At 41.2% G+C, this 22,500-nt stretch overlaps 1 protein-coding gene across 2 annotated transcripts in view; it reads right to left on the reverse strand.

Moving 5' to 3' along the window:
- LOC146981421 (solute carrier family 28 member 3-like) overlaps nt 1-22,500 on the reverse strand; it is a 38,172-nt gene that overhangs the window by 14,764 nt on the left and 908 nt on the right. For both annotated transcript variants that reach the window (XM_085788163.1, XM_085788162.1), the window contains 11 exons: nt 22,339-22,430; nt 20,898-21,087; nt 19,651-19,795; nt 19,442-19,555; nt 19,113-19,190; nt 18,728-18,808; nt 18,510-18,590; nt 18,285-18,410; nt 17,807-17,934; nt 17,068-17,236; nt 16,759-16,956 (listed from right to left, as the gene is read on the reverse strand). In XM_085788163.1, the coding sequence (XP_085644289.1) occupies nt 16,759-16,956; nt 17,068-17,236; nt 17,807-17,934; nt 18,285-18,410; nt 18,510-18,590; nt 18,728-18,808; nt 19,113-19,190; nt 19,442-19,555; nt 19,651-19,795; nt 20,898-21,087; nt 22,339-22,414 (1,386 nt within the window). In that variant the 5' untranslated portion in view covers nt 22,415-22,430. The remainder of the gene's footprint in view (nt 1-16,758; nt 16,957-17,067; nt 17,237-17,806; nt 17,935-18,284; nt 18,411-18,509; nt 18,591-18,727; nt 18,809-19,112; nt 19,191-19,441; nt 19,556-19,650; nt 19,796-20,897; nt 21,088-22,338; nt 22,431-22,500) is intronic.

Here is a 22,500-nt window from a genome sequence, read left to right on the forward strand (position 1 = left end):
TTTTTTGACCAAAAATTAAAATTTCTTCAAATTTCTCCAAACTCGGATATATCATCTGGGGGTCCGAGGGGAGTCCAACGCAGAAGGTTTGGTTGAAATCGGGCCGGTGGTTTTGGAGAAAATGACCAAAAACCAAACAGGCCATTTTAAAAAGACGACAGGGGGGGGCGTTACTTTTTTTTTTTTTGACCAAAAATTAAAATTTCTTCAAATTTCTCCAAACTCGGATATATCATCTGGGGGTCCGAGGGGAGTCCAACGCAGAAGGTTTGGTTGAAATCGGGCCGGTGGTTTTGGAGAAAATGACCAAAAACCAAACAGGCCATTTTAAAAAGACGACAGGGGGGGGTGTTACTTTTTTTTTTTTGACCAAAAATTAAAATTTCTCCAAACTCGGATATATCATCTGGGGGTCCGAGGGGAGTCCAACGCAGAAGGTTTGGTTGAAATCGGGCCGGTGGTTTTGGAGAAAATGACCAAAAACCAAACAGGCCATTTTAAAAAGACGACAGGGGGGGGTGTTACTTTTTTTTTTTTGACCAAAAATGAAAATTTCTCCAAACTCGGATATATCATCTGGGGGTCCGAGGGGAGTCCAACGCAGAAGGTTTGGTTGAAATCGGGCCGGTGGTTTTGGAGAAAATGACCAAAAACCAAACAGGCGATTTTAAAAAGACGACAGGGGGGGGTGTTACGTTTTTTTTTTTTGACCAAAAATTAAAATTTCTCCAAACTCGGATATATCATCTGGGGGTCCGAGGGGAGTCCAACGCAGAAGGTTTGGTTGAAATCGGGCCGGTGGTTTTGGAGAAAATGACCAAAAACCAAACAGGCCATTTTAAAAAGACGACAGGGGGGGGTGTTACTTTTTTTTTTTTTGACCAAAAATTTAAATTTCTTCAAATTTCTCCAAACTCGGATATATCATCTGGGGTCCGAGGGGAGTCCAACGCAGAAGGTTTGGTTGAAATCGGGCCGGTGGTTTTGGAGAAAATGACCAAAAACCAAACAGGCGATTTTAAAAAGACGACAGGGGGGGGTGTTACGTTTTTTTTTTTTTGACCAAAAATTAAAATTTCTCTTAACTCGGATATATCATCTGGGGGTCCGAGGGGAGTCCAACGCAGAAGGTTTGGTTGAAATCGGGCCGGTGGTTTTGGAGAAAATGACCAAAAACCAAACAGGCGATTTTAAAAAGACGACAGGGGGGGGTGTTACGTTTTTTTTTTTTGACCAAAAATTAAAATTTCTCCAAACTCGGATATATCATCTGGGGGTCAGAGGGGAGTCCAACGCAGAAGGTTTGGTTGAAATCGCGCCGGTGGTTTTGGAGAAAATGACCAAAAACCAAACAGGCCATTTTAAAAAGACGACAGGGGGGGGTGTTACTTTTTTTTTTTTTGACCAAAAATTAAAATTTCTCCAAACTCGGATATATCATCTGGGGGTCCGAGGGGAGTCCAACGCAGAAGGTTTGGTTGAAATCGGGCCGGTGGTTTTGGAGAAAATGACCAAAAACCAAACAGGCCATTTTAAAAAGACGACAGGGGGGGGTGTTACGTTTTTTTTTTTTGACCAAAAATTAAAATTTCTCCAAACTCGGATATATCATCTGGGGGTCCGAGGGAAGTCCAACGCATTAGGTTTGGTTGAAATCGCGCCGGTGGTTTTGGAGAAAAAGACCAAAAACCAAACAGGCCATTTTAAAAAGACGACAGGGGTGTTACGTTTTTTTTTTTTTGACCAAAAATTAAAATTTCTCCAAACTCGGATATATCATCTGGGGGTCCGAGGGAAGTCCAACGCATTAGGTTTGGTTGAAATCGCGCCGGTGGTTTTGGAGAAAAAGACCAAAAACCAAACAGGCCATTTTAAAAAGACGACAGGGGTGTTACGTTTTTTTTTTTTGACCAAAAATTAAAATTTCTCCAAACTCGGATATATCATCTGGGGGTCCGAGGGGAGTCCAACGCAGAAGGTTTGGTTGAAATCGGGCCGGTGGTTTTGGAGAAAATGACCAAAAACCAAACAGGCCATTTTAAAAAGACGACAGGGGGGGGTGTTACTTTTTTTTTTTTGACCAAAAATTAAAATTTCTCCAAACTCGGATATATCATCTGGGGGTCCGAGGGGAGTCCAACGCAGAAGGTTTGGTTGAAATCGGGCCAGTGGTTTTGGAGAAAATGACCAAAAACCAAACAGGCCATTTTAAAAAGACGACAGGGGGGGGTGTTACGTTTTTTTTTTTGACCAAAAATTAAAATTTCTCCAAACTCGTATATATCATCTGGGGGTCCGAGGGGAGTCCAACGCAGAAGGTTTGGTTGAAATCGGGCCGGTGGTTTTGGAGAAAATGACCAAAAACCAAACAGGCCATTTTAAAAAGACGACAGGGGGGGGTGTTACGTTTTTTTTTTTTGACCAAAAAATTAAAATTTCTTCAAATTTCTCCAAACTCGGATATATCATCTGGGGGTCCGAGGGGAGTCCAACGCAGAAGGTTTGGTTGAAATCGGGCCAGTGGTTTTGGAGAAAATGACCAAAAACCAAACAGGCCATTTTAAAAAGACGACAGGGGGGGGTGTTACGTTTTTTTTTTTGACCAAAAATTAAAATTTCTCCAAACTCGTATATATCATCTGGGGGTCCGAGGGGAGTCCAACGCAGAAGGTTTGGTTGAAATCGGGCCGGTGGTTTTGGAGAAAATGACCAAAAACCAAACAGGCCATTTTAAAAAGACGACGGGGGGGGTGTTACGTTTTTTTTTTTTTGACCAAAAATTAAAATTTCTCCAAACTCGGATATATCATCTGGGGGTCCGAGGGAAGTCCAACGCATTAGGTTTGGTTGAAATCGCGCCGGTGGTTTTGGAGAAAAAGACCAAAAACCAAACAGGCCATTTTAAAAAGACGACAGGGGTGTTACGTTTTTTTTTTTTGACCAAAAATTAAAATTTCTCCAAACTCGGATATATCATCTGGGGGTCCGAGGGGAGTCCAACGCAGAAGGTTTGGTTGAAATCGGGCCGGTGGTTTTGGAGAAAATGACCAAAAACCAAACAGGCCATTTTAAAAAGACGACAGGGGGGGGTGTTACTTTTTTTTTTTTTGACCAAAAATGAAAATTTCTTCAAATTTCTCCAAACTCGGATATATCATCTGGGGGTCCGAGGGGAGTCCAACGCAGAAGGTTTGGTTGAAATCGCGCCGGTGGTTTTGGAGAAAATGACCAAAAACCAAACAGGCCATTTTAAAAAGACGACAGGGGGGTGTTACGTTTTTTTTTTTTTGACCAAAAGTTAAAATTTCTCCAAACTCGGATATATCATCTGGGGGTCAGAGGGGAGTCCAACGCAGAAGGTTTGGTTGAAATCGCGCCGGTGGTTTTGGAGAAAATGACCAAAAACCAAACAGGCCATTTTAAAAAGACGACAGGGGGGGTGTTACTTTTTTTTTTTTTGACCAAAAATTAAAATTTCTTCAAATTTCTCCAAACTCGGATATGTCATCTGGGGGTCCGAGGGGAGTCCAACGCAGAAGGTTTGGTTGAAATCGGGCCGGTGGTTTTGGAGAAAATGACCAAAAACCAAACAGGCCATTTTAAAAAGACGACAAGGGGGGGTGTTACGTTTTTTTTTTTTTGACCAAAAATTAAAATTTCTCCAAACTCTGATATATCATCTGGGGGTCCGAGGGAAGTCCAACGCAGAAGGTTTGGTTGAAATCTCGCCAGTGGTTTTGGAGAAAATGACCAAAAACCAAACAGGCCATTTTAAAAAGACGACAGGGGGGGGTGTTACGTTTTTTTTTTTTTGACCAAAAATTAAAATTTCTCCAAACTCGGATATATCATCTGGGGGTCCGAGGGGAGTCCAACGCAGAAGGTTTGGTTGAAATCGGGCCGGTGGTTTTGGAGAAAATGACCAAAAACCAAACAGGCCATTTAAAAACGACGGGGGGTGTTACGTTTTTTTTTTTTTGACCAAAAATTAAAATTTCTCCAAACTCGGATATATCATCTGGGGGTCAGAGGGGAGTCCAACGCAGAAGGTTTGGTTGAAATCTCGCCAGTGGTTTTGGAGAAAATGACCAAAAACCAAACAGGCCATTTTAAAAAGACGACAGGGGGGGGTGTTACGTTTTTTTTTTTTTGACCAAAAATTAAAATTTCTCCAAACTCGGATATATCATCTGGGGGTCCGAGGGGAGTCCAACGCAGAAGGTTTGGTTGAAATCGGGCCGGTGGTTTTGGAGAAAATGACCACAAACCAAACAGGCCATTTTAAAAAGACGACAGGGGGGGGTGTTACTTTTTTTTTTTTGACCAAAAATTAAAATTTCTCCAAACTCGGATATATCATCTGGGGGTCCGAGGGGAGTCCAACGCAGAAGGTTTGGTTGAAATCGGGCCGGTGGTTTTGGAGAAAATGACCAAAAACCAAACAGGCCATTTTAAAAAGACGACAGGGGGGGGTGTTACTTTTTTTTTTTTTTGACCAAAAATTAAAATTTCTCCAAATTTTCTCCAAACTCGGATATATCATCTGGGGGTCCGAGGGGAGTCCAACGCAGAAGGTTTGGTTGAAATCGGGCCGGTGGTTTTGGAGAAAATGACCAAAAACCAAACAGGCCATTTTAAAAAGACGACAGGGGGGGGTGTTACTTTTTTTTTTTTTGACCAAAAATTAAAATTTCTTCAAATTTCTCCAAACTCGGATATATCATCTGGGGGTCCGAGGGGAGTCCAACGCAGAAGGTTTGGTTGAAATCGGGCCGGTGGTTTTGGAGAAAATGACCAAAAACCAAACAGGCCATTTTAAAAAGACGACAGGGGGGGGTGTTACTTTTTTTTTTTTGACCAAAAATGAAAATTTCTCCAAACTCTGATATATCATCTGGGGTCCGAGGGGAGTCCAACGCAGAAGGTTTGGTTGAAATCGGGCCGGTGGTTTTGGAGAAAATGACCAAAAACCAAACAGGCGATTTTAAAAAGACGACAGGGGGGGGTGTTACGTTTTTTTTTTTTTGACCAAAAATTAAAATTTCTCCAAACTCGGATATATCATCTGGGGGTCCGAGGGGAGTCCAACGCAGAAGGTTTGGTTGAAATCGGGCCGGTGGTTTTGGAGAAAATGACCAAAAACCAAACAGGCCATTTTAAAAAGACGACAGGGGGGGGTGTTACTTTTTTTTTTTTTTGACCAAAAATTAAAATTTCTTCAAATTTCTCCAAACTCGGATATATCATCTGGGGGTCCGAGGGGAGTCCAACGCAGAAGGTTTGGTTGAAATCGGGCCGGTGGTTTTGGAGAAAATGACCAAAAACCAAACAGGCGATTTTAAAAAGACGACAGGCGCGCGGCTTACGTTTTTTTTTTTTGACCAAAAATTAAAATTTCTTCAAATTTCTCCAAACTCGGATATATCATCTGGGGGTCCGAGGGGAGTCCAACGCAGAAGGTTTGGTTGAAATCGGGCCGGTGGTTTTGGAGAAAATGACCAAAAACCAAACAGGCCATTTTAAAAAGACGACAGGGGGGGGTGTTACTTTTTTTTTTTTTGACCAAAAATTAAAATTTCTTCAAATTTCTCCAAACTCGGATATATCATCTGGGGGTCCGAGGGGAGTCCAACGCAGAAGGTTTGGTTGAAATCGGGCCGGTGGTTTTGGAGAAAATGACCAAAAACCAAACAGGCCATTTTAAAAAGACGACAGGGGGGGGTGTTACGTTTTTTTTTTTTTGACCAAAAATTAAAATTTCTCCAAACTCGGATATATCATCTGGGGGTCAGAGGGGAGTCCAACGCAGAAGGTTTGGTTGAAATCGGGCCGGTGGTTTTGGAGAAAATGACCAAAAACCAAACAGGCCATTTTAAAAAGACGACAGGGGGGGGGTGTTACGTTTTTTTTTTTTTTGACCAAAAATTAAAATTTCTCCAAACTCGGATATATCATCTGGGGGTCCGAGGGAAGTCCAACGCAGAAGGTTTGGTTGAAATCTCGCCAGTGGTTTTGGAGAAAATGACCAAAAACCAAACAGGCCATTTTAAAAAGACGACAGGGGGGGGTGTTACGTTTTTTTTTTTTGACCAAAAATTAAAATTTCTCCAAACTCGGATATATCATCTGGGGGTCCGAGGGGAGTCCAACGCAGAAGGTTTGGTTGAAATCGGGCCGGTGGTTTTGGAGAAAATGACCAAAAACCAAACAGGCCATTTTAAAAAGACGACAGGGGGGGGTGTTACTTTTTTTTTTTTGACCAAAAATTAAAATTTCTCCAAACTCGGATATATCATCTGGGGGTCCGAGGGGAGTCCAACGCAGAAGGTTTGGTTGAAATCGGGCCGGTGGTTTTGGAGAAAATGACCAAAAACCAAACAGGCCATTTTAAAAAGACGACAGGGGGGGGTGTTACTTTTTTTTTTTTTTGACCAAAAATTAAAATTTCTTCAAATTTCTCCAAACTCGGATATATCATCTGGGGGTCCGAGGGGAGTCCAACGCAGAAGGTTTGGTTGAAATCGGGCCGGTGGTTTTGGAGAAAATGACCAAAAACCAAACAGGCCATTTTAAAAAGACGACAGGGGGGGGTGTTACTTTTTTTTTTTTTGACCAAAAATTAAAATTTCTTCAAATTTCTCCAAACTCGGATATATCATCTGGGGTCCGAGGGGAGTCCAACGCAGAAGGTTTGGTTGAAATCGGGCCGGTGGTTTTGGAGAAAATGACCAAAAACCAAACAGGCCATTTTAAAAAGACGACAGGGGGGGGTGTTACTTTTTTTTTTTTGACCAAAAATGAAAATTTCTCCAAACTCGGATATATCATCTGGGGGTCCGAGGGGAGTCCAACGCAGAAGGTTTGGTTGAAATCGGGCCGGTGGTTTTGGAGAAAATGACCACAAACCAAACAGGCCATTTTAAAAAGACGACAGGGGGGGGTGTTACTTTTTTTTTTTTGACCAAAAATTAAAATTTCTCCAAACTCGGATATATCATCTGGGGGTCCGAGGGGAGTCCAACGCAGAAGGTTTGGTTGAAATCGGGCCGGTGGTTTTGGAGAAAATGACCAAAAACCAAACAGGCCATTTTAAAAAGACGACAGGGGGGGGTGTTACTTTTTTTTTTTTTGACCAAAAATTAAAATTTCTTCAAATTTCTCCAAACTCGGATATATCATCTGGGGGTCCGAGGGGAGTCCAACGCAGAAGGTTTGGTTGAAATCGGGCCGGTGGTTTTGGAGAAAATGACCAAAAACCAAACAGGCCATTTTAAAAAGACGACAGGGGGGGGTGTTACTTTTTTTTTTTTGACCAAAAATTAAAATTTCTCCAAACTCGGATATATCATCTGGGGGTCCGAGGGGAGTCCAACGCAGAAGGTTTGGTTGAAATCGGGCCGGTGGTTTTGGAGAAAATGACCAAAAACCAAACAGGCCATTTTAAAAAGACGACAGGGGGGGGTGTTACTTTTTTTTTTTTGACCAAAAATGAAAATTTCTCCAAACTCGGATATATCATCTGGGGGTCCGAGGGGAGTCCAACGCAGAAGGTTTGGTTGAAATCGGGCCGGTGGTTTTGGAGAAAATGACCAAAAACCAAACAGGCGATTTTAAAAAGACGACAGGGGGGGGTGTTACGTTTTTTTTTTTTTGACCAAAAATTAAAATTTCTCCAAACTCGGATATATCATCTGGGGGTCCGAGGGGAGTCCAACGCAGAAGGTTTGGTTGAAATCGGGCCGGTGGTTTTGGAGAAAATGACCAAAAACCAAACAGGCCATTTTAAAAAGACGACAGGGGGGGGTGTTACGTTTTTTTTTTTTGACCAAAAATTAAAATTTCTCCAAACTCGGATATATCATCTGGGGGTCCGAGGGAAGTCCAACGCATTAGGTTTGGTTGAAATCGCGCCGGTGGTTTTGGAGAAAAAGACCAAAAACCAAACAGGCCATTTTAAAAAGACGACAGGGGTGTTACGTTTTTTTTTTTTGACCAAAAATTAAAATTTCTCCAAACTCGGATATATCATCTGGGGGTCAGAGGGGAGTCCAACGCAGAAGGTTTGGTTGAAATTGGGCCAGTGGTTTTGGAGAAAATGACCAAAAACCAAACAGGCCATTTTAAAAAGACGACAGGGGGGGGTGTTACGTTTTTTTTTTTTTGACCAAAAATTAAAATTTCTCCAAACTCTGATATATCATCTGGGGGTCCGAGGGAAGTCCAACGCAGAAGGTTTGGTTGAAATCGCGCCAGTGGTTTTGGAGAAAATGACCAAAAACCAAACAGGCCATTTTAAAAAGACGACAGGGGGGGGTGTTACTTTTTTTTTTTTTGACCAAAAATTAAAATTTCTTCAAATTTCTCCAAACTCGGATATATCATCTGGGGGTCCGAGGGGAGTCCAACGCAGAAGGTTTGGTTGAAATCGCGCCGGTGGTTTTGGAGAAAATGACCAAAAACCAAACAGGCGATTTTAAAAAGACCACAGGCGCGCAGCTTACGTTTTTTTTTTTTTGACCAAAAATTAAAATTTCTCCAAACTCGGATATATCATCTGGGGGTCCGAGGGGAGTCCAACGCAGAAGGTTTGGTTGAAATCGGGCCGGTGGTTTTGGAGAAAATGACCAAAAACCAAACAGGCCATTTTAAAAAGACGACAGGGGGGGGTGTTACTTTTTTTTTTTTTGACCAAAAATTAAAATTTCTCCAAACTCGGATATGTCATCTGGGGATCCGAGGGGAGTCCAACGCAGAAGGTTTGGTTGAAATCGGGCCGGTGGTTTTGGAGAAAATGACCAAAAACCAAACAGGCCATTTTAAAAAGACGACAGGGGGGGGTGTTACGTTTTTTTTTTTGACCAAAAATTAAAATTTCTCCAAACTCGGATATATCATCTGGGGGTCAGAGGGGAGTCCAACGCAGAAGGTTTGGTTGAAATCGCGCTGGTGGTTTTGGAGAAAATGACCAAAAACCAAACAGGCCATTTTAAAAAGACGACAAGGGGGGGTGTTACGTTTTTTTTTTTTTGACCAAAAATTAAAATTTCTCCAAACTCTGCTAATCATCTGAGGGTCCGAGGGAAGTCCAACGCAGAAGGTTTGGTTGAAATCGCGCCAGTGGTTTTGGAGAAAATGACCAAAAACCAAACAGGCCATTTTAAAAAGACGACAGGGGGGGGTGTTACGTTTTTTTTTTTTTGACCAAAAATTAAAATTTCTCCAAACTCGGATATATCATCTGGGGGTCCGAGGGGAGTCCAACGCAGAAGGTTTGGTTGAAATCGGGCCGGTGGTTTTGGAGAAAATGACCAAAAACCAAACAGGCCATTTAAACAGGCAACGTGCACCGGGAGATACACCCACTTTAACATCCTGTAGGGGGTGTGCTGGGAGGTTTTCACTAATGAAGTTTGCATTTATCAAAAGTCTTGTCTGGTATTAGCATCTAGATGATATGATTTGGTTCAGGCTATCTTTCATCGTTTCATCAGCCTGATCTGAAAACATCATGGCCGCCGGTGGTGGAGAACCTGCTTCCTTCCGTGGAACTAATCATATATTAGTCATACTTATTTTCAATAAAACAACAATCTAAATTCCTAAAATGAATTAGAACAGTTGTCTAAACATTCTCATGAAGAAAAAATGTTCCAACTGTGTTTGTGGTGTTACTTAGCAGCTTTTGAAATGTATGTATCCCATGAGATACGTTGCCAGATTAGGGGTAGAAATTTGGTCAATGTTCATTATTCAAAATTTTGTTTCAAGCTGGAAGGCTTGCTAATAATTACTGCAGTATCAGATATTATCATGCACAGCTTTGCCCATTACAACAGTATAACTGTATTTTACTTAAATAAATATATTTATTTTCAAGCAGGGCATCTCGGCTAGGTCATTTTATGGGAAAAGAAAGGATGTGGTCAACTGCTGTCACAGAACCAGTCACACACAACACAACAATAAATACAGCTAAAAATAAATAATAACTGGTGGTATGTATGTAGTTAGGGGTGTAACAAATAGTCAATTCACGATACGTTACAAAATACGACATAGGACTCACGATATGAAATAGTCACGGTATAATGTAAAGTGTGGGGGGGACCAACTAATTAATCCAGGTGTGTCTGACCTCACAACTATGGTCAGGCACACCTGGATTAATTAGTTGGTACCTGAACCTGAACCTGAACCACAAGACCTGGTCTTTTTGTTTTTCAGTCTTTTCCTAACTATGTGCACAAAACAAGCAAGTATTTTGCCATCTTCTGCCATTCCCAGGTGCAAAATGTTAGAATAAAATGTTATTATAAGTTAATTTAAGATTAGTGCGAAATACAAACATAAAATTATGTCTCTCTAAAGGTAAATGCAAAAATATTATTTTTTAATTTCTCCCTTATGCAGACTTAAAAACATACAAAAGTTTGTTGCCTGTCTTCTCTATAAAACAGTGTTTCCACTAGGATTTTTTGATGGAGTAGCAGCAGTGGCGTGTCACTTCTTTATGAGACTGCTTTCTAATGAGATTACAAAATTGGATTGGAAAAAATGAATAAAATCAACTTTAAAAGGGCTATGTGTAATGTAAATGACCAAGGAATACAAGAATGTATAACTTATCTTCATCAAAATGAGCATTAATATGTTTATCATTTGGGCTCTTTTTATACCTTAATAGGGCAACGTATCCCGGGAGATACAACTCATAAAATCCAAAATATTGAATATATATATATTTTTAATTTTGAAATATTTTTCTTAGGGCCTAAAGAGATGAGTGATAACATTAAATTATTTTTTGCAACTTATTTTCCACTCCTGCCTGTTTAAGGGTTAAAAAGACGACAGGGGGGGGTGTTACATTTTTTTTTTTTGACCAAAAATTAAAATTTCTTCAAATTTCTCCAAACTCGGATATATCATCTGGGGGTCCGAGGGGAGTCCAACGCAGAAGGTTTGGTTGAAATCGGGCCGGTAGTTTTGGAGAAAAAGACCAAAAACCAAACAGGCCATTTTAAAAAGACGACAGGGGGGGGTGTTACGTTTTTTTTTTTTTGACCAAAAATTAAAATTTCTCCAAACTCGGATATATCATCTAGGGGTCCGAGGGGAGTCCAACGCAGAAGGTTTGGTTGAAATCGGGCCGGTGGTTTTGGAGAAAATGACCAAAAACCAAACAGGCGATTTTAAAAAGACGACAGGCGCGCGGCTTACGTTTTTTTTTTTTTTGACCAAAAATTAAAATTTCTCTTAACTCGGATATATCATCTGGGGGTCCGAGGGGAGTCCAACGCAGAAGGTTTGGTTGAAATCGGGCCGGTGGTTTTGGAGAAAATGACCAAAAACCAAACAGGCGATTTTAAAAAGACGACAGGCGCGCGGCTTACGGTTTTTTTTTTTTGACCAAAAATTAAAATTTCTTCAAATTTCTCCAAACTCGGATATATCATCTGGGGGTCCGAGGGGAGTCCAACGCAGAAGGTTTGGTTGAAATCGGGCCGGTGGTTTTGGAGAAAATGACCAAAAACCAAACAGGCGATTTTAAAAAGACCACAGGCGCGCGGCTTACGGTTTTTTTTTTTTGACCAAAAATTAAAATTTCTCCAAACTCGGATATATCATCTGGGGGTCCGAGGGGAGTCCAACGCAGAAGGTTTGGTTGAAATCGGGCCGGTGGTTTTGGAGAAAATGACCAAAAACCAAACAGGCGATTTTAACTCATTGAGTGCCGCGCTCCTTTCCAAAGTTTTAGTCAAGTGTACCGGCAAATTAGACCATATTTGACTTTTTATTTTAGAGCCATAGTGTATTCTATATTATTGCCACCAACACATACTGTAGCTCATTTGAAAGGTTTAACTTTATCCTTCAAATGGCCACAAACCGTTTGTTTCTACGTGCCTCCGTTCCTGAGAAAAGTCAAGCTAAACATGGCTGGGTTTCACCAAAATCCCTCCTTTTTTTCTAGAAAAGGAGATAGAGCGTCTTTTATGAAAGGTGCGCTGTTTGTGTCTGTCGCTCTTCAGACACTCGCATTTCTGGATCAAAGGGCTCGTATAAGATAAATATACACAACAATTGTTGTTCTATTCACAAAACCACCATCGGGGGCGGGGGGGGCGCCACTAAACAGCAATAACACAGACGCACCGTGCCGTGTCACAGCCTCTCGCCGCGGAACGTGAGGCTCTGCCGGCCACAGCGGCTCGCGAACACCGGTCCCGCCGGTGGTCGCGGTCCGTCTGTGGTACGGGTCGGTGGTGCCGGTCTGCTTTGGTCCAGAGACCATCAGATTTTACCGCGGGAGGACTTTGGGGAGGACACGGTGTTGCTCCAGATGAAGACCGGGCGGGACTGTGGGCTGAGAGCTTCCTGGTTCAGCTCCCAGCTGCTGCAGCCTCGCGGGTGAGAGCAGAGCAGCTGCTGCATCCACATGCAGAACTCCGTTTGCAGAAGCTGAGTTATGATAAAAACTTCCAGATCATGAGCTGTCATGTGACTTTGATCGTCATCTATTTCAGTTCTCCTCGTCGTAGAGTCCCCAAATTTACATATAATGTGTATTAAAGTGTCTATTTTCATAATTTAAAAAAAAAGCAAAAAACGAAAAATTTCGTTTTTGGCACTCAACGCATGGGAACGAAAAACGAGAAATTACGTGGTTGGCACTCAATGAGTTAAAAAGACGACAGGCGCGCGGCTTACGTTTTTTTTTTTTTGACCAAAAATTAAAATTTCTTCAAATTTCTCCAAACTCGGATATATCATCTGGGGGTCCGAGGGGAGTCCAACGCAGAAGGTTTGGTTGAAATCGGGCCGGTGGTTTTGGAGAAAATGACCAAAAACCAAACAGGCGATTTTAAAAAGACGACAGGCGCGCGGCTTACAGTTTTTTTTTTTTTGACCAAAAATTAAAATTTCTTCAAATTTCTCCAAACTCGGATATATCATCTGGGGGTCCGAGGGGAGTCCAACGCAGAAGGTTTGGTTGAAATCGGGCCGGTGGTTTTGGAGAAAATGACCAAAAACCAAACAGGCCATTTTAAAAAGACGACAGGCGCGCGGCTTACGTTTTTTTTTTTTTGACCAAAAATTTAAATTCATTCAAATTTCTCCAAACTCGGATATATCATCTGGGGGTCCGAGGGAAGTCCAACGCAGAAGGTTTGGTTGAAATCGGGCCGGTGGTTTTGGAGAAAATGACCAAAAACCAAACAGGCGATTTTAAAAAGACCACAGGCGCGCGGCTTACGTTTTTTTTTTTTTGACCAAAAATTTAAATTTCTCCAAACTCGGATATATCATCTGGGGGTCCGAGGGGAGTCCAACGCAGAAGGTTTGGTTGAAATCGGGCCGGTGGTTTTGGAGAAAATGACCAAAAACCAAACAGGCGATTTTAAAAAGACCACAGGCGCCCGGCTTACGTTTTTTTTTTTTTGACCAAAAATTTAATTTCTCCAAACTCGGATATATCATCTGGGGGTCCGAGGGGAGTCCAACGCAGAAGTTTTGGTTGAAATCGGGCCGGTGGTTTTGGAGAAAATGACCAAAAACCAAACAGGCCATTTTAAAAAAGACGACAGGCGCACGGCGCACGGTTTTTTTTTTTTTGACCAAAAATTAAAATTTCTTCAAATTTCTCCAAACTCGGATATATCATCTGGGGGTCCGAGGGGAGTCCAACGCAGAAGGTTTGGTTGAAATCGGGCCGGTGGTTTTGGAGAAAATGACCAAAAACCAAACAGGCGATTTTAACGAGCGGCTAGGCTGCACCTGCACTGTTCTATTTATAGACTTTGATAACGAGCTGGCCCCAACAGCTGGCCACTGCACACAGAGCAGAGCAGAGCAGAGAGATTTGTGCTCTGAGCAGCTTCCGAAAACAGCCCAGAAAAAGAGAACCGTATCTCTTATCAGAATGTGGCCATGACTACTGGGGCAAGGAGACCTTCCTGAGCACATTGATGTGCATTAAATGTTTGTAGGGCAAAAACGTTTCTCAGGGTCGCAAGGTAGAAAAGGGGGGCATTTCTGTTTTTCTAATAAAATCAGCTCCTACTTTTATATTGAAGTGGATGAGCCACTGGAGCGGGTCTAGCTGCACAATTAGGCTCATAGAGACAATTCTGTAAGTCTGTCTGCTGTTTTGAACACATCAGATGAGACACGACAAGTGTGGCTACAAACCAGTGAGGAAATCATGTGTCTAGAGTTTAATTTGTGGCCGTGCTGGCAATTTATCCAGAAAAAATCCTGAATGTTTTTTCGATCCCTCTCACTCTAGCGATGATGTCACTCACTCTAAGCCCTGCTCGTTAGACGCAACACACACCCATTATAAAGCTGGATTTTGTCAAAAAACTTAATGATTTTAAAGCGGCCAAATATCAGAAACTGTTGAAGATATCAATAAGCTGAGTCATAGAGGAATACTTAAAAAGTTTGTCTACAGCTCAGAATTTGAATGAAGTCTCTAGCTGAAAGTATGTGGACACTTTAAAGGCTGAAAGAAGTAAGAAGATTTGAAGAGTTTCAAGACTGTTTCAATGCATTCTCTATGGGGAAAAAAAAATCAGAAATAGTTGAATATTGCAAAAAGTATGAATAGTTGAAAAGAGAAAAGACATAGCACACCTGTCCCGAAAAGGCTGAACATTTTGATATTTGAATTGTTGAAATAGCACAAAGTATGAAGGACTAGTTACATGACGAAGAAAGGCAGAAAATGGCACGAACCGAATAACAATAGTGTGAATGCTTCCAGCATTCACACTAATAATAAGAAGAAAAAATCCACACAATAACAGTAGTCCCTGGTCCCTGCAGCTATTTCATAGCTGTTGGGACCAGTGCCCGGTGCGATTGCCCGTGGCCCTAATAATGTTTAATGTAGTTAAATGTATCTCTCTCACACACATGCACACACACACACACACACACACACACACACACACACACACACACAGAGGTACCTGCAAACTGGAAATGATGATAAAGTAAACCCCTGTAGGGGGGGTCTGGGGGGATCCTCCCCCCAGAAAGTTTTTATGATTTTAAGAGGTAAATGAAGCATTCTGGTGTATTCTGGTGTATAATGGGAAGACAACATTCACTTCAGATAAAAAAACAAAACAAAAAAAAATACTACTGACTGAGGTTTCTATCTTTGTAATGGCAAGAATGGCTGGACTGTATGACACTGGTCTAGTGGGGAGCTGTGGCTGGTGAGAAAAAACAAAACTTTTTTTTCAATCTTTTGACCTGGACCAGCCTTTCAAGGCCAGTTTCCTCTGCTTCAGCCTCTTTAAAACCACACCACCACCACTTCTGCCCTGTTCTCATCTGTATGATGGCTGTACTACTGTCAGATATTAATACATGAAAGGAGGCTCCCATTCCCATTTGGAGGTTGCAGGTATAACACATGCACACGCACGCATGCACACACACACGCACACACACCTCTTGCTGTCTCCCTCTCCTCTGCTCTCTGGACTGGGCTGCCTGGCTGTTCTTTTGGGCTACCAGGTGTGCATGGACCTTCTCATGGACCGGACGCGTCAGTTCAGTCCGAAAATATGTAGAAATGAATTCGGTCAGGTCGCGCTCCGACTCGGCTTCTCTCTCTCTCTCTCTCTCTTTTCTTTTGGCCGGGTTCGGACCCACTTAATTCAGGGTCCGGGTTTCAACACCCCCGGGTCAGACCGGGTTCGGCTTTTAACTTTCAGGCCCGTTCAGCTTGATGCCAGGAGCAGGACTTTAGAGCAGCATGTCAGTGCTGCTGACGCACCGCACCGCACCGCAGGTTGCAGAGCGTCAACTCGTGCGGCGTCCTACTGCGCTATGATTGGCTAGAACTCACAGCCTTTGGGCTGTTTGCTTCAGCAGCAGTCCAGTCAACACGGGGACACCATGGATGTATTATATTGGGGGACACGCATCCCACACCAATCAGAGAGTTATTAGAGAGCCTAATACAAGACAAGCACCGCATTTGCGGCAGCGGTGTGGTGGTGGTGGGGGGGGGTTCGAACGAACCCTCCGATCCCCCTTGGCTACGGGCCAGCTAATTGTCCACAATATCTGCAAAATGTTTTCCCTGAGTAACAACCGCCTGTAGTGAATTGTTTCCAAGGATGGGCAGGGACTTTGTTATTGCATTTTTTTTTTCTTTTTTAGAAGTTTCACTGAGTGATAGGTTACACAAATTCATTTTCTGTCACTCTTATCTAGCCTAGACTGCGCAACCTGACTGCAGAAAGAACCGGTTGTTACCTTGAAGTTTACTCCATGGATCTGGTTTACTCAAAGCGATGCGATGTTGTCACCGTACAATATAATAGTGATATAGAAGAGTGTCGTGTTTTATACATAGATGTAACAGACAATCATGTTTGCCTTGAAAGTGCGTTTTGTTATTTTTTTTTATCAAAACGATTAGTGCAGTCAACAGCACAACTCCTGCTGCTCTGTGCGCGGCGCGCGGCGCCCTTTCTGCAGCCGACACGCGCAGTAGAACGTCGTCGGGCCCACAGTGACGTACACGTGACAAGCAAAGAATGCGGATGAGAAGCGACCGGCAAAACGCGCGTGAAAGCAGACAAATGGTAAGAATAGCCTACATTAAAACGTCTAACTTTTGAAGTAGCCTAAATGTATCGATCGAAATGCGCGACAAAAATGACCGTGAAGTTCCACACTTAAACAAAAACAAAACAAATCTGAACACAAGATGACATGAATAACACTTACAGAAATATATTGCTTTACGTTGTTCACATATTCAGGCCCTCCATCCCTGCGCCTCTTGATTAGCTCAGACAACTCCTGGTAGGCCACAAACTCATTGACTAATGTCTTGGTGCCAATAAGCTCAGCAACAATGAAACAGTCCTCCCAGGAGACGCCCATCAAGAAGGAGAGTGGCATGAACACATAAGAACAGATGAGCTGAAGGGGGAACAGACATTTAGTAGATAAAGGCACTATGAGCATGTGGGTAGATACATAGATAAATGTACTATTATTTAGTGTTTGTGTGTGTGTGGTTAGGACATTCACCGAAAAGCTGAGCTGGGGAAAGTCAAACATCCCACCCAGCCAGGAGAGCATGGCGTTGAGAAAGGCTAGCAATGCCAGGAAGGAAATGAGGTTGACGATGATATTGGCCACAAGACCCACAGCACAATATGCACCTTTGGATGCTGCCTCCAGCACATTTTTACTTTCTCTGAGGAGATACAGGTAAAAAGTTATATGACAGTTAATCCTTTGACCATCACATCAAAATGTGTCATCATCTAATTTTAGGGTTGAGGATATTTGAAAAAGTTAAGCATACTGTAGGTCAGTGTGGATGTTTCTTCTGTCCTTAATAAATGTAATAGCCTACTGATATACTGACTCTGAAACATGAATAATTAAATAGACAATTCTAGGATCCCAGTTTGGTCTTTTTCTCAACTTAATGTAACCTAACTTATCATAACGTAATTTAACTTAACTAAACTAACTTGTTCTTGGAAAAAATATTAATTAATTCAATTTGACTTGATTTGGCTAAAATGTTGTGCTTCATTGTCCATTACCCTGTTCTTTTTTCTTATTTAGCAGAAATAATACAGCTGCAAACTCCCATGGCTCAACACATGTGATAAAGCCTTAACTGGAGTAGGCATGCATATATGCATACAGGTTTTCAGAGGAGTGCATGTTTGAGGAAAGGATGAAAATAGACGTACACATGATTGAGCATTTCTACAAGTTAACCTTTGTGGGGAAGGAGTGTGTCATAGCCTACCCTTTGTCCATTTTGAGGTCTCTGCTTGTTATTTTAGGGCTCTCGGTTTCAGGCCAGAATGTCTTTGCGATGGCCAGGGAGGCTGGAGCGGACAACAGTGAGGCTGTCAACAAGTGTGATGCCTCAACCTTGAAAGATCAGCACACAGAAGATTAAATGAATTCAGCAGTCTAGCACGATTACCCCCTGACAGAGTGGTTCAAGTGGAAGTCATTTGCAAAATCTCAGGTAAGGAATGGAAAATTACTGGCTATATCTGAAATAGTGTAAAAACATGCATACCGTATGAATGATATCATATATCTTGCCATTATTATCGTCATTTTTTTTTCTTTTAAACAACTCAACTCTTGATGACATCATGTCTTGATAATGATATTTATTACATGCTTAAAATATATTCTTTGAAACATTCTGGTTAAACACTGACAATCTCAGTGTCCTCGTCATCTTCTAACTTCCCACACATTTTTCTTACCCCCAGGGAGATATAGGCTCCTAAAATAGTGCCAGAGACGCTGGCAAAACCTCCTGTCATCACGGCATGGATCTCAGAGAGAGTTAGTCCACTGACGTACGGACGAATTAGGAGGGGTGAGTCTGTCTGAAAGAGAGGGGCCAGTGTGATTTGAGATACGTTTGATTGATGGATTGATAATTATATCAGATCAGTGATTATTTGTTTGTTCAGACTGTTGTTTACATGTCCCAGGAATATATTTCCAGCAGCAACCATTGACTCTACTGGTGATGTTCCCATGGTAACCTGCATTACAAATCCAATCTGAGAGAAAAAAAAATCTGTATGGTAAAGGAAATCAAAGGAAAATAACTGAACTGCTGACAGTTATGACATAAATGATGCACATTGAAAATCTAAAATTATTTTCCTCCTTATTTCATCATGCTACAATTTCTCACCTTGCAAATGAGCCACTGCATGAAACCAATATAGTAGAGGACAGAGATGACAGAGCTCAGAAAAACTAGCATCGGCATCACCTGGGAAGAGACCACAATAATAATCATCAGCATCCCCTCCATCAACTGAATTAGGCTACTATGTATGTTTACATGCATTCTAGTGTCCTGATGATTTTGATTCTTATTCTGTTATAATAGTAAAATACAAAATTAAATACAAAATGACACATTGCATGTCACAATTTTTATCTGCAAGGTAAAGGTTATGGTTACTTGAACGTAATATCTCTGTCACACCATCACAAACTACTTGTTCTTATTCTTGTTGCTGCATCTGCACATCCGTTTGTGCTGGTGTTTATTCTGCTGTTGTGTGTCATACCTTAAAGGCAAAGGAGTTGTCTGTGTAACTGGCACCAAACACAAACTTTGACCCATCGTCTGTGAATGACATAAAGGTCTGTATGGAGGTTTTGGATTGTTAGCAACGGAAACTTTAGAAACAATCGATTGTATCTTTTTTTATAACTTATAATCTTAATTATCTATAATTTAAAAGTCAAATACATTTTTTTTCAATACATTTACAGCATAGTAGAAAAAACACGGACCACACCAAACCACTGATAATGTGTGTGTGTGTGTGTGTGTGTGTGTGTGTGTGTGTGTGTGTGTGTGTGTGTGTGTGTGTGTGTGTGTGTATTTATGTACTTCAACTTGTTTTCCAAGCCATTCCAATGCTCTAAATCCAAATGTGGTCCTGAGAATCAGCAGACCAAAGACAAACTGCAGCCCAACCCCACAAAGCAAAGTTTGCCAAGACCACTGCAACACACATGTACATTGATTATTGTGATTATCAATTCACTTTTCACTGTGTGCGTATTATGCATATTGATACTTGAATTTGCACCCTTTACCCTGAATGGGTGTTTTGAGAACAGCATCATTAAGAATATGAGCAACAGCAAACCAGCGAAAGATACAAGCTGTCTGGTCCCCAGCTGTGCTGTGTCCAATGCAAGCCAGCAAACTACAGCCACCAGCAATAACACATATATTGTCCTAAGAAGAGAAAGAGAGAGAAAGAGATAATGCCAAACCAGGCAGGAGAAAGACAGTCTGTTCATCTATAATGTTAATTTATGTATATGTTTGAATTTGATAAAGAAGTTACAGGATGTTTCAGGATCACAAAAAGAGTGTCCCTGCTCTGTTACAAGACAAGGTATTAATACATCCACTCTGTTTCTACATTTTTATGACATTAATTATACCGAAATCAAAATATTTTCAGAAAGCTAACCAAATAGTTCTGCACCTAAACCTAACCAAGTGCATACCGTTGTCCACTAGTGGTATTGATCGTTCGGATAATGCTCATGAAAGGAGACTGAAGTTCCCCAGGTGGATGATCAGGAAAGTTGAGAATCTGAAGAATTTTTAGTTACAAGTTTGTTAATTGAATTTTTCGTGTGGTCACAACTGTGATCTAATGTGTCTCTGCTTCACCTTCCTGCTGAGGAAACTTTGTCCCAAGTGCCATTGAGTGATTGTAGCTACTTTTTCTCTATGCCACCAACTGCTCAGCTTCCTTAATCCTGCCCAATTTGAATTCAGGACTCGTGCTGATTTCACAATAATGAATTTTTTTAGGACTGTTGTTGCTAAGACAGAGAGACAGTTGTCTTGCATATTATATTATGTGCACAACTGCACATACTGTATACGTAGGGTTAAGAAGTTATGATAGGAAGACTATAGTATAAAAAAGGAGAAAGAAGAAAAAACTACAGTATAAAACTATGTGTGAGCCATCAACCATGTAGAAACAGGCAGGCTTCATGGTCTCCCTAACAGAGGTGTTTTAGGTTATATAAAAGATAAAATCCATTTAGTATTTTATTGGTCATTGTGTACAATGACTTTAGGACTACACTATTTGGTAAAATGACTAAAAGTGTACTTCTGGCTATTTTTCAGGGAGGGGGGTGGGGGGTGGGGGGTTAGGTTATAATGACTGACCCCGGTTTAAAAAAAAAATCTTTTCTTTTGTGCCAATTGCGTCATTATCGTGAAAGCGCCAATAAGCCTGTCTTTTGTTAAAGAAGGTGCACACCATTATAGGGAACCTGAAAGCAGGTTTGAACAAGGTCTTATTCCTCACCATCTGATCCAGAACCAGTTTCTGCTAAGACAGTCTCTGATAGGATGCAGCTCCTCCCATGCCCAGTTGCCATAGCGTTCCATCATCCAATCCCAGCACAGAAAGAATATGGTTACCAAGGAGATGACCAGCAGCCCAACAGCCCGTTGGAAGTTCAGAACACATGCCGCTATCACCATGGCAGCGAAGCCTGAAATAAACCCAGAATTAACCTGAATTATATCCCACAGCGCTGACAACATTGTAAACGTCTTTTAATACAACTATTTTAACATTTTTATGTACATGCAACAAGAAGCCACAAGGGGGTGTAAGATTTACAATTACTGACTTGCCATAGAGATCCACTGCACAAGTCCAATTTATGTGTGACTCTACATGTTCTCTACTCTTTTATTCAAGTATCACAGTGCAGAAATAAAAATTAAAAGTATTATGTCATATATAGGCTACTTAAAGTGCCAAAAGCAACAGTAGGCTACTTGTCATGCAAAATGGATGGATGAAAAGTCCAGAATAATCTTTATTACACACTTCAATTTGTAGGCCTAAATAACAAGAGGGACTAGTTTGCGTTATGGCCTACTGCCATAAGGCATCATAATTTAGTTGCTGGTTATTTTGAGTATATTTTGTAATAGTAGCTTGAATCTGTGAATTTCGTAATATACATGGAGGACTAAAAGTACAACATTTGCTTCTAAAATTGAGTGCAGAAGAAGTGTAAAGTAACAGCAAAGAATTGGATAACTTCATTGTATTTGTTAAACAAATACAACAAAGTTTAGTTTTATCCAAGATGTCTGACATCCTGTTAATAATAAGGATTATTTCCTCTGTAAACTAACCTCCACCTAACTAACCACTGAATGCAGCTATTTTTTTATTTATTTGTTTTTATTTTATTGCAGTCCAAAACATTTTAAATGTTGGGAACATTTTTCATTCATAATAATATAATGTTAAGTAAAGAAAAGATTTTGAGGGTCAGGCCACAGTCTGAGGCATTTGCAGAAAAAAAGGGACAAAATAAGAAACATAGGCTCTATAGGTCATAGCACGCTGTTTGATCTGTTATTATCTTTGGATCAATAAAACGTCAAATACCACTGATTACAGTCTCAAAATTGCTGTAGGTGATAGAAAATGCATTAAGAAGCGTGTATTTGTGTGTCTGTAACACCACAGCTTGATGTGTTCACTATGAAGCGACCTTGGGTTTTTTGAAAGGTGCTATACTGTAGTTATTATTATAAACCTGCCAGTAACAATCATTGCAATGTCATTGTCAACTGTCATTACAAGAAAAACAAATCCCTTAATCTTTCTCAGTCTGTTATTCACACACATTCAAACAGAACAGTGCTATTTCAGCATTAAGAATGGAAGGAAGTGTGCGACATGTGTTACACTTTAACGGATGCTACCAAGGATAATTAACCTGCAGTTCCAAACAGGTGTATTAACAGGCAGATCTGGTCTCTGTGCTCAGTCAAATAGCCCTGGATTGTCTCCATTTTCTTCTGCAGCAAGCTGGGCACACACACAAACACAAAAAAGAGATAAGGGGGTAGATAAGAGAGGACATAAATGTTGCATCAAA

Source organism: Trachurus japonicus, chromosome 9, assembly GCF_045865225.1.
Source record: "Trachurus japonicus isolate A0001 chromosome 9, Traja_1.0".
Classification (NCBI taxonomy): Eukaryota; Metazoa; Chordata; class Actinopteri; order Carangiformes; family Carangidae; genus Trachurus; species Trachurus japonicus.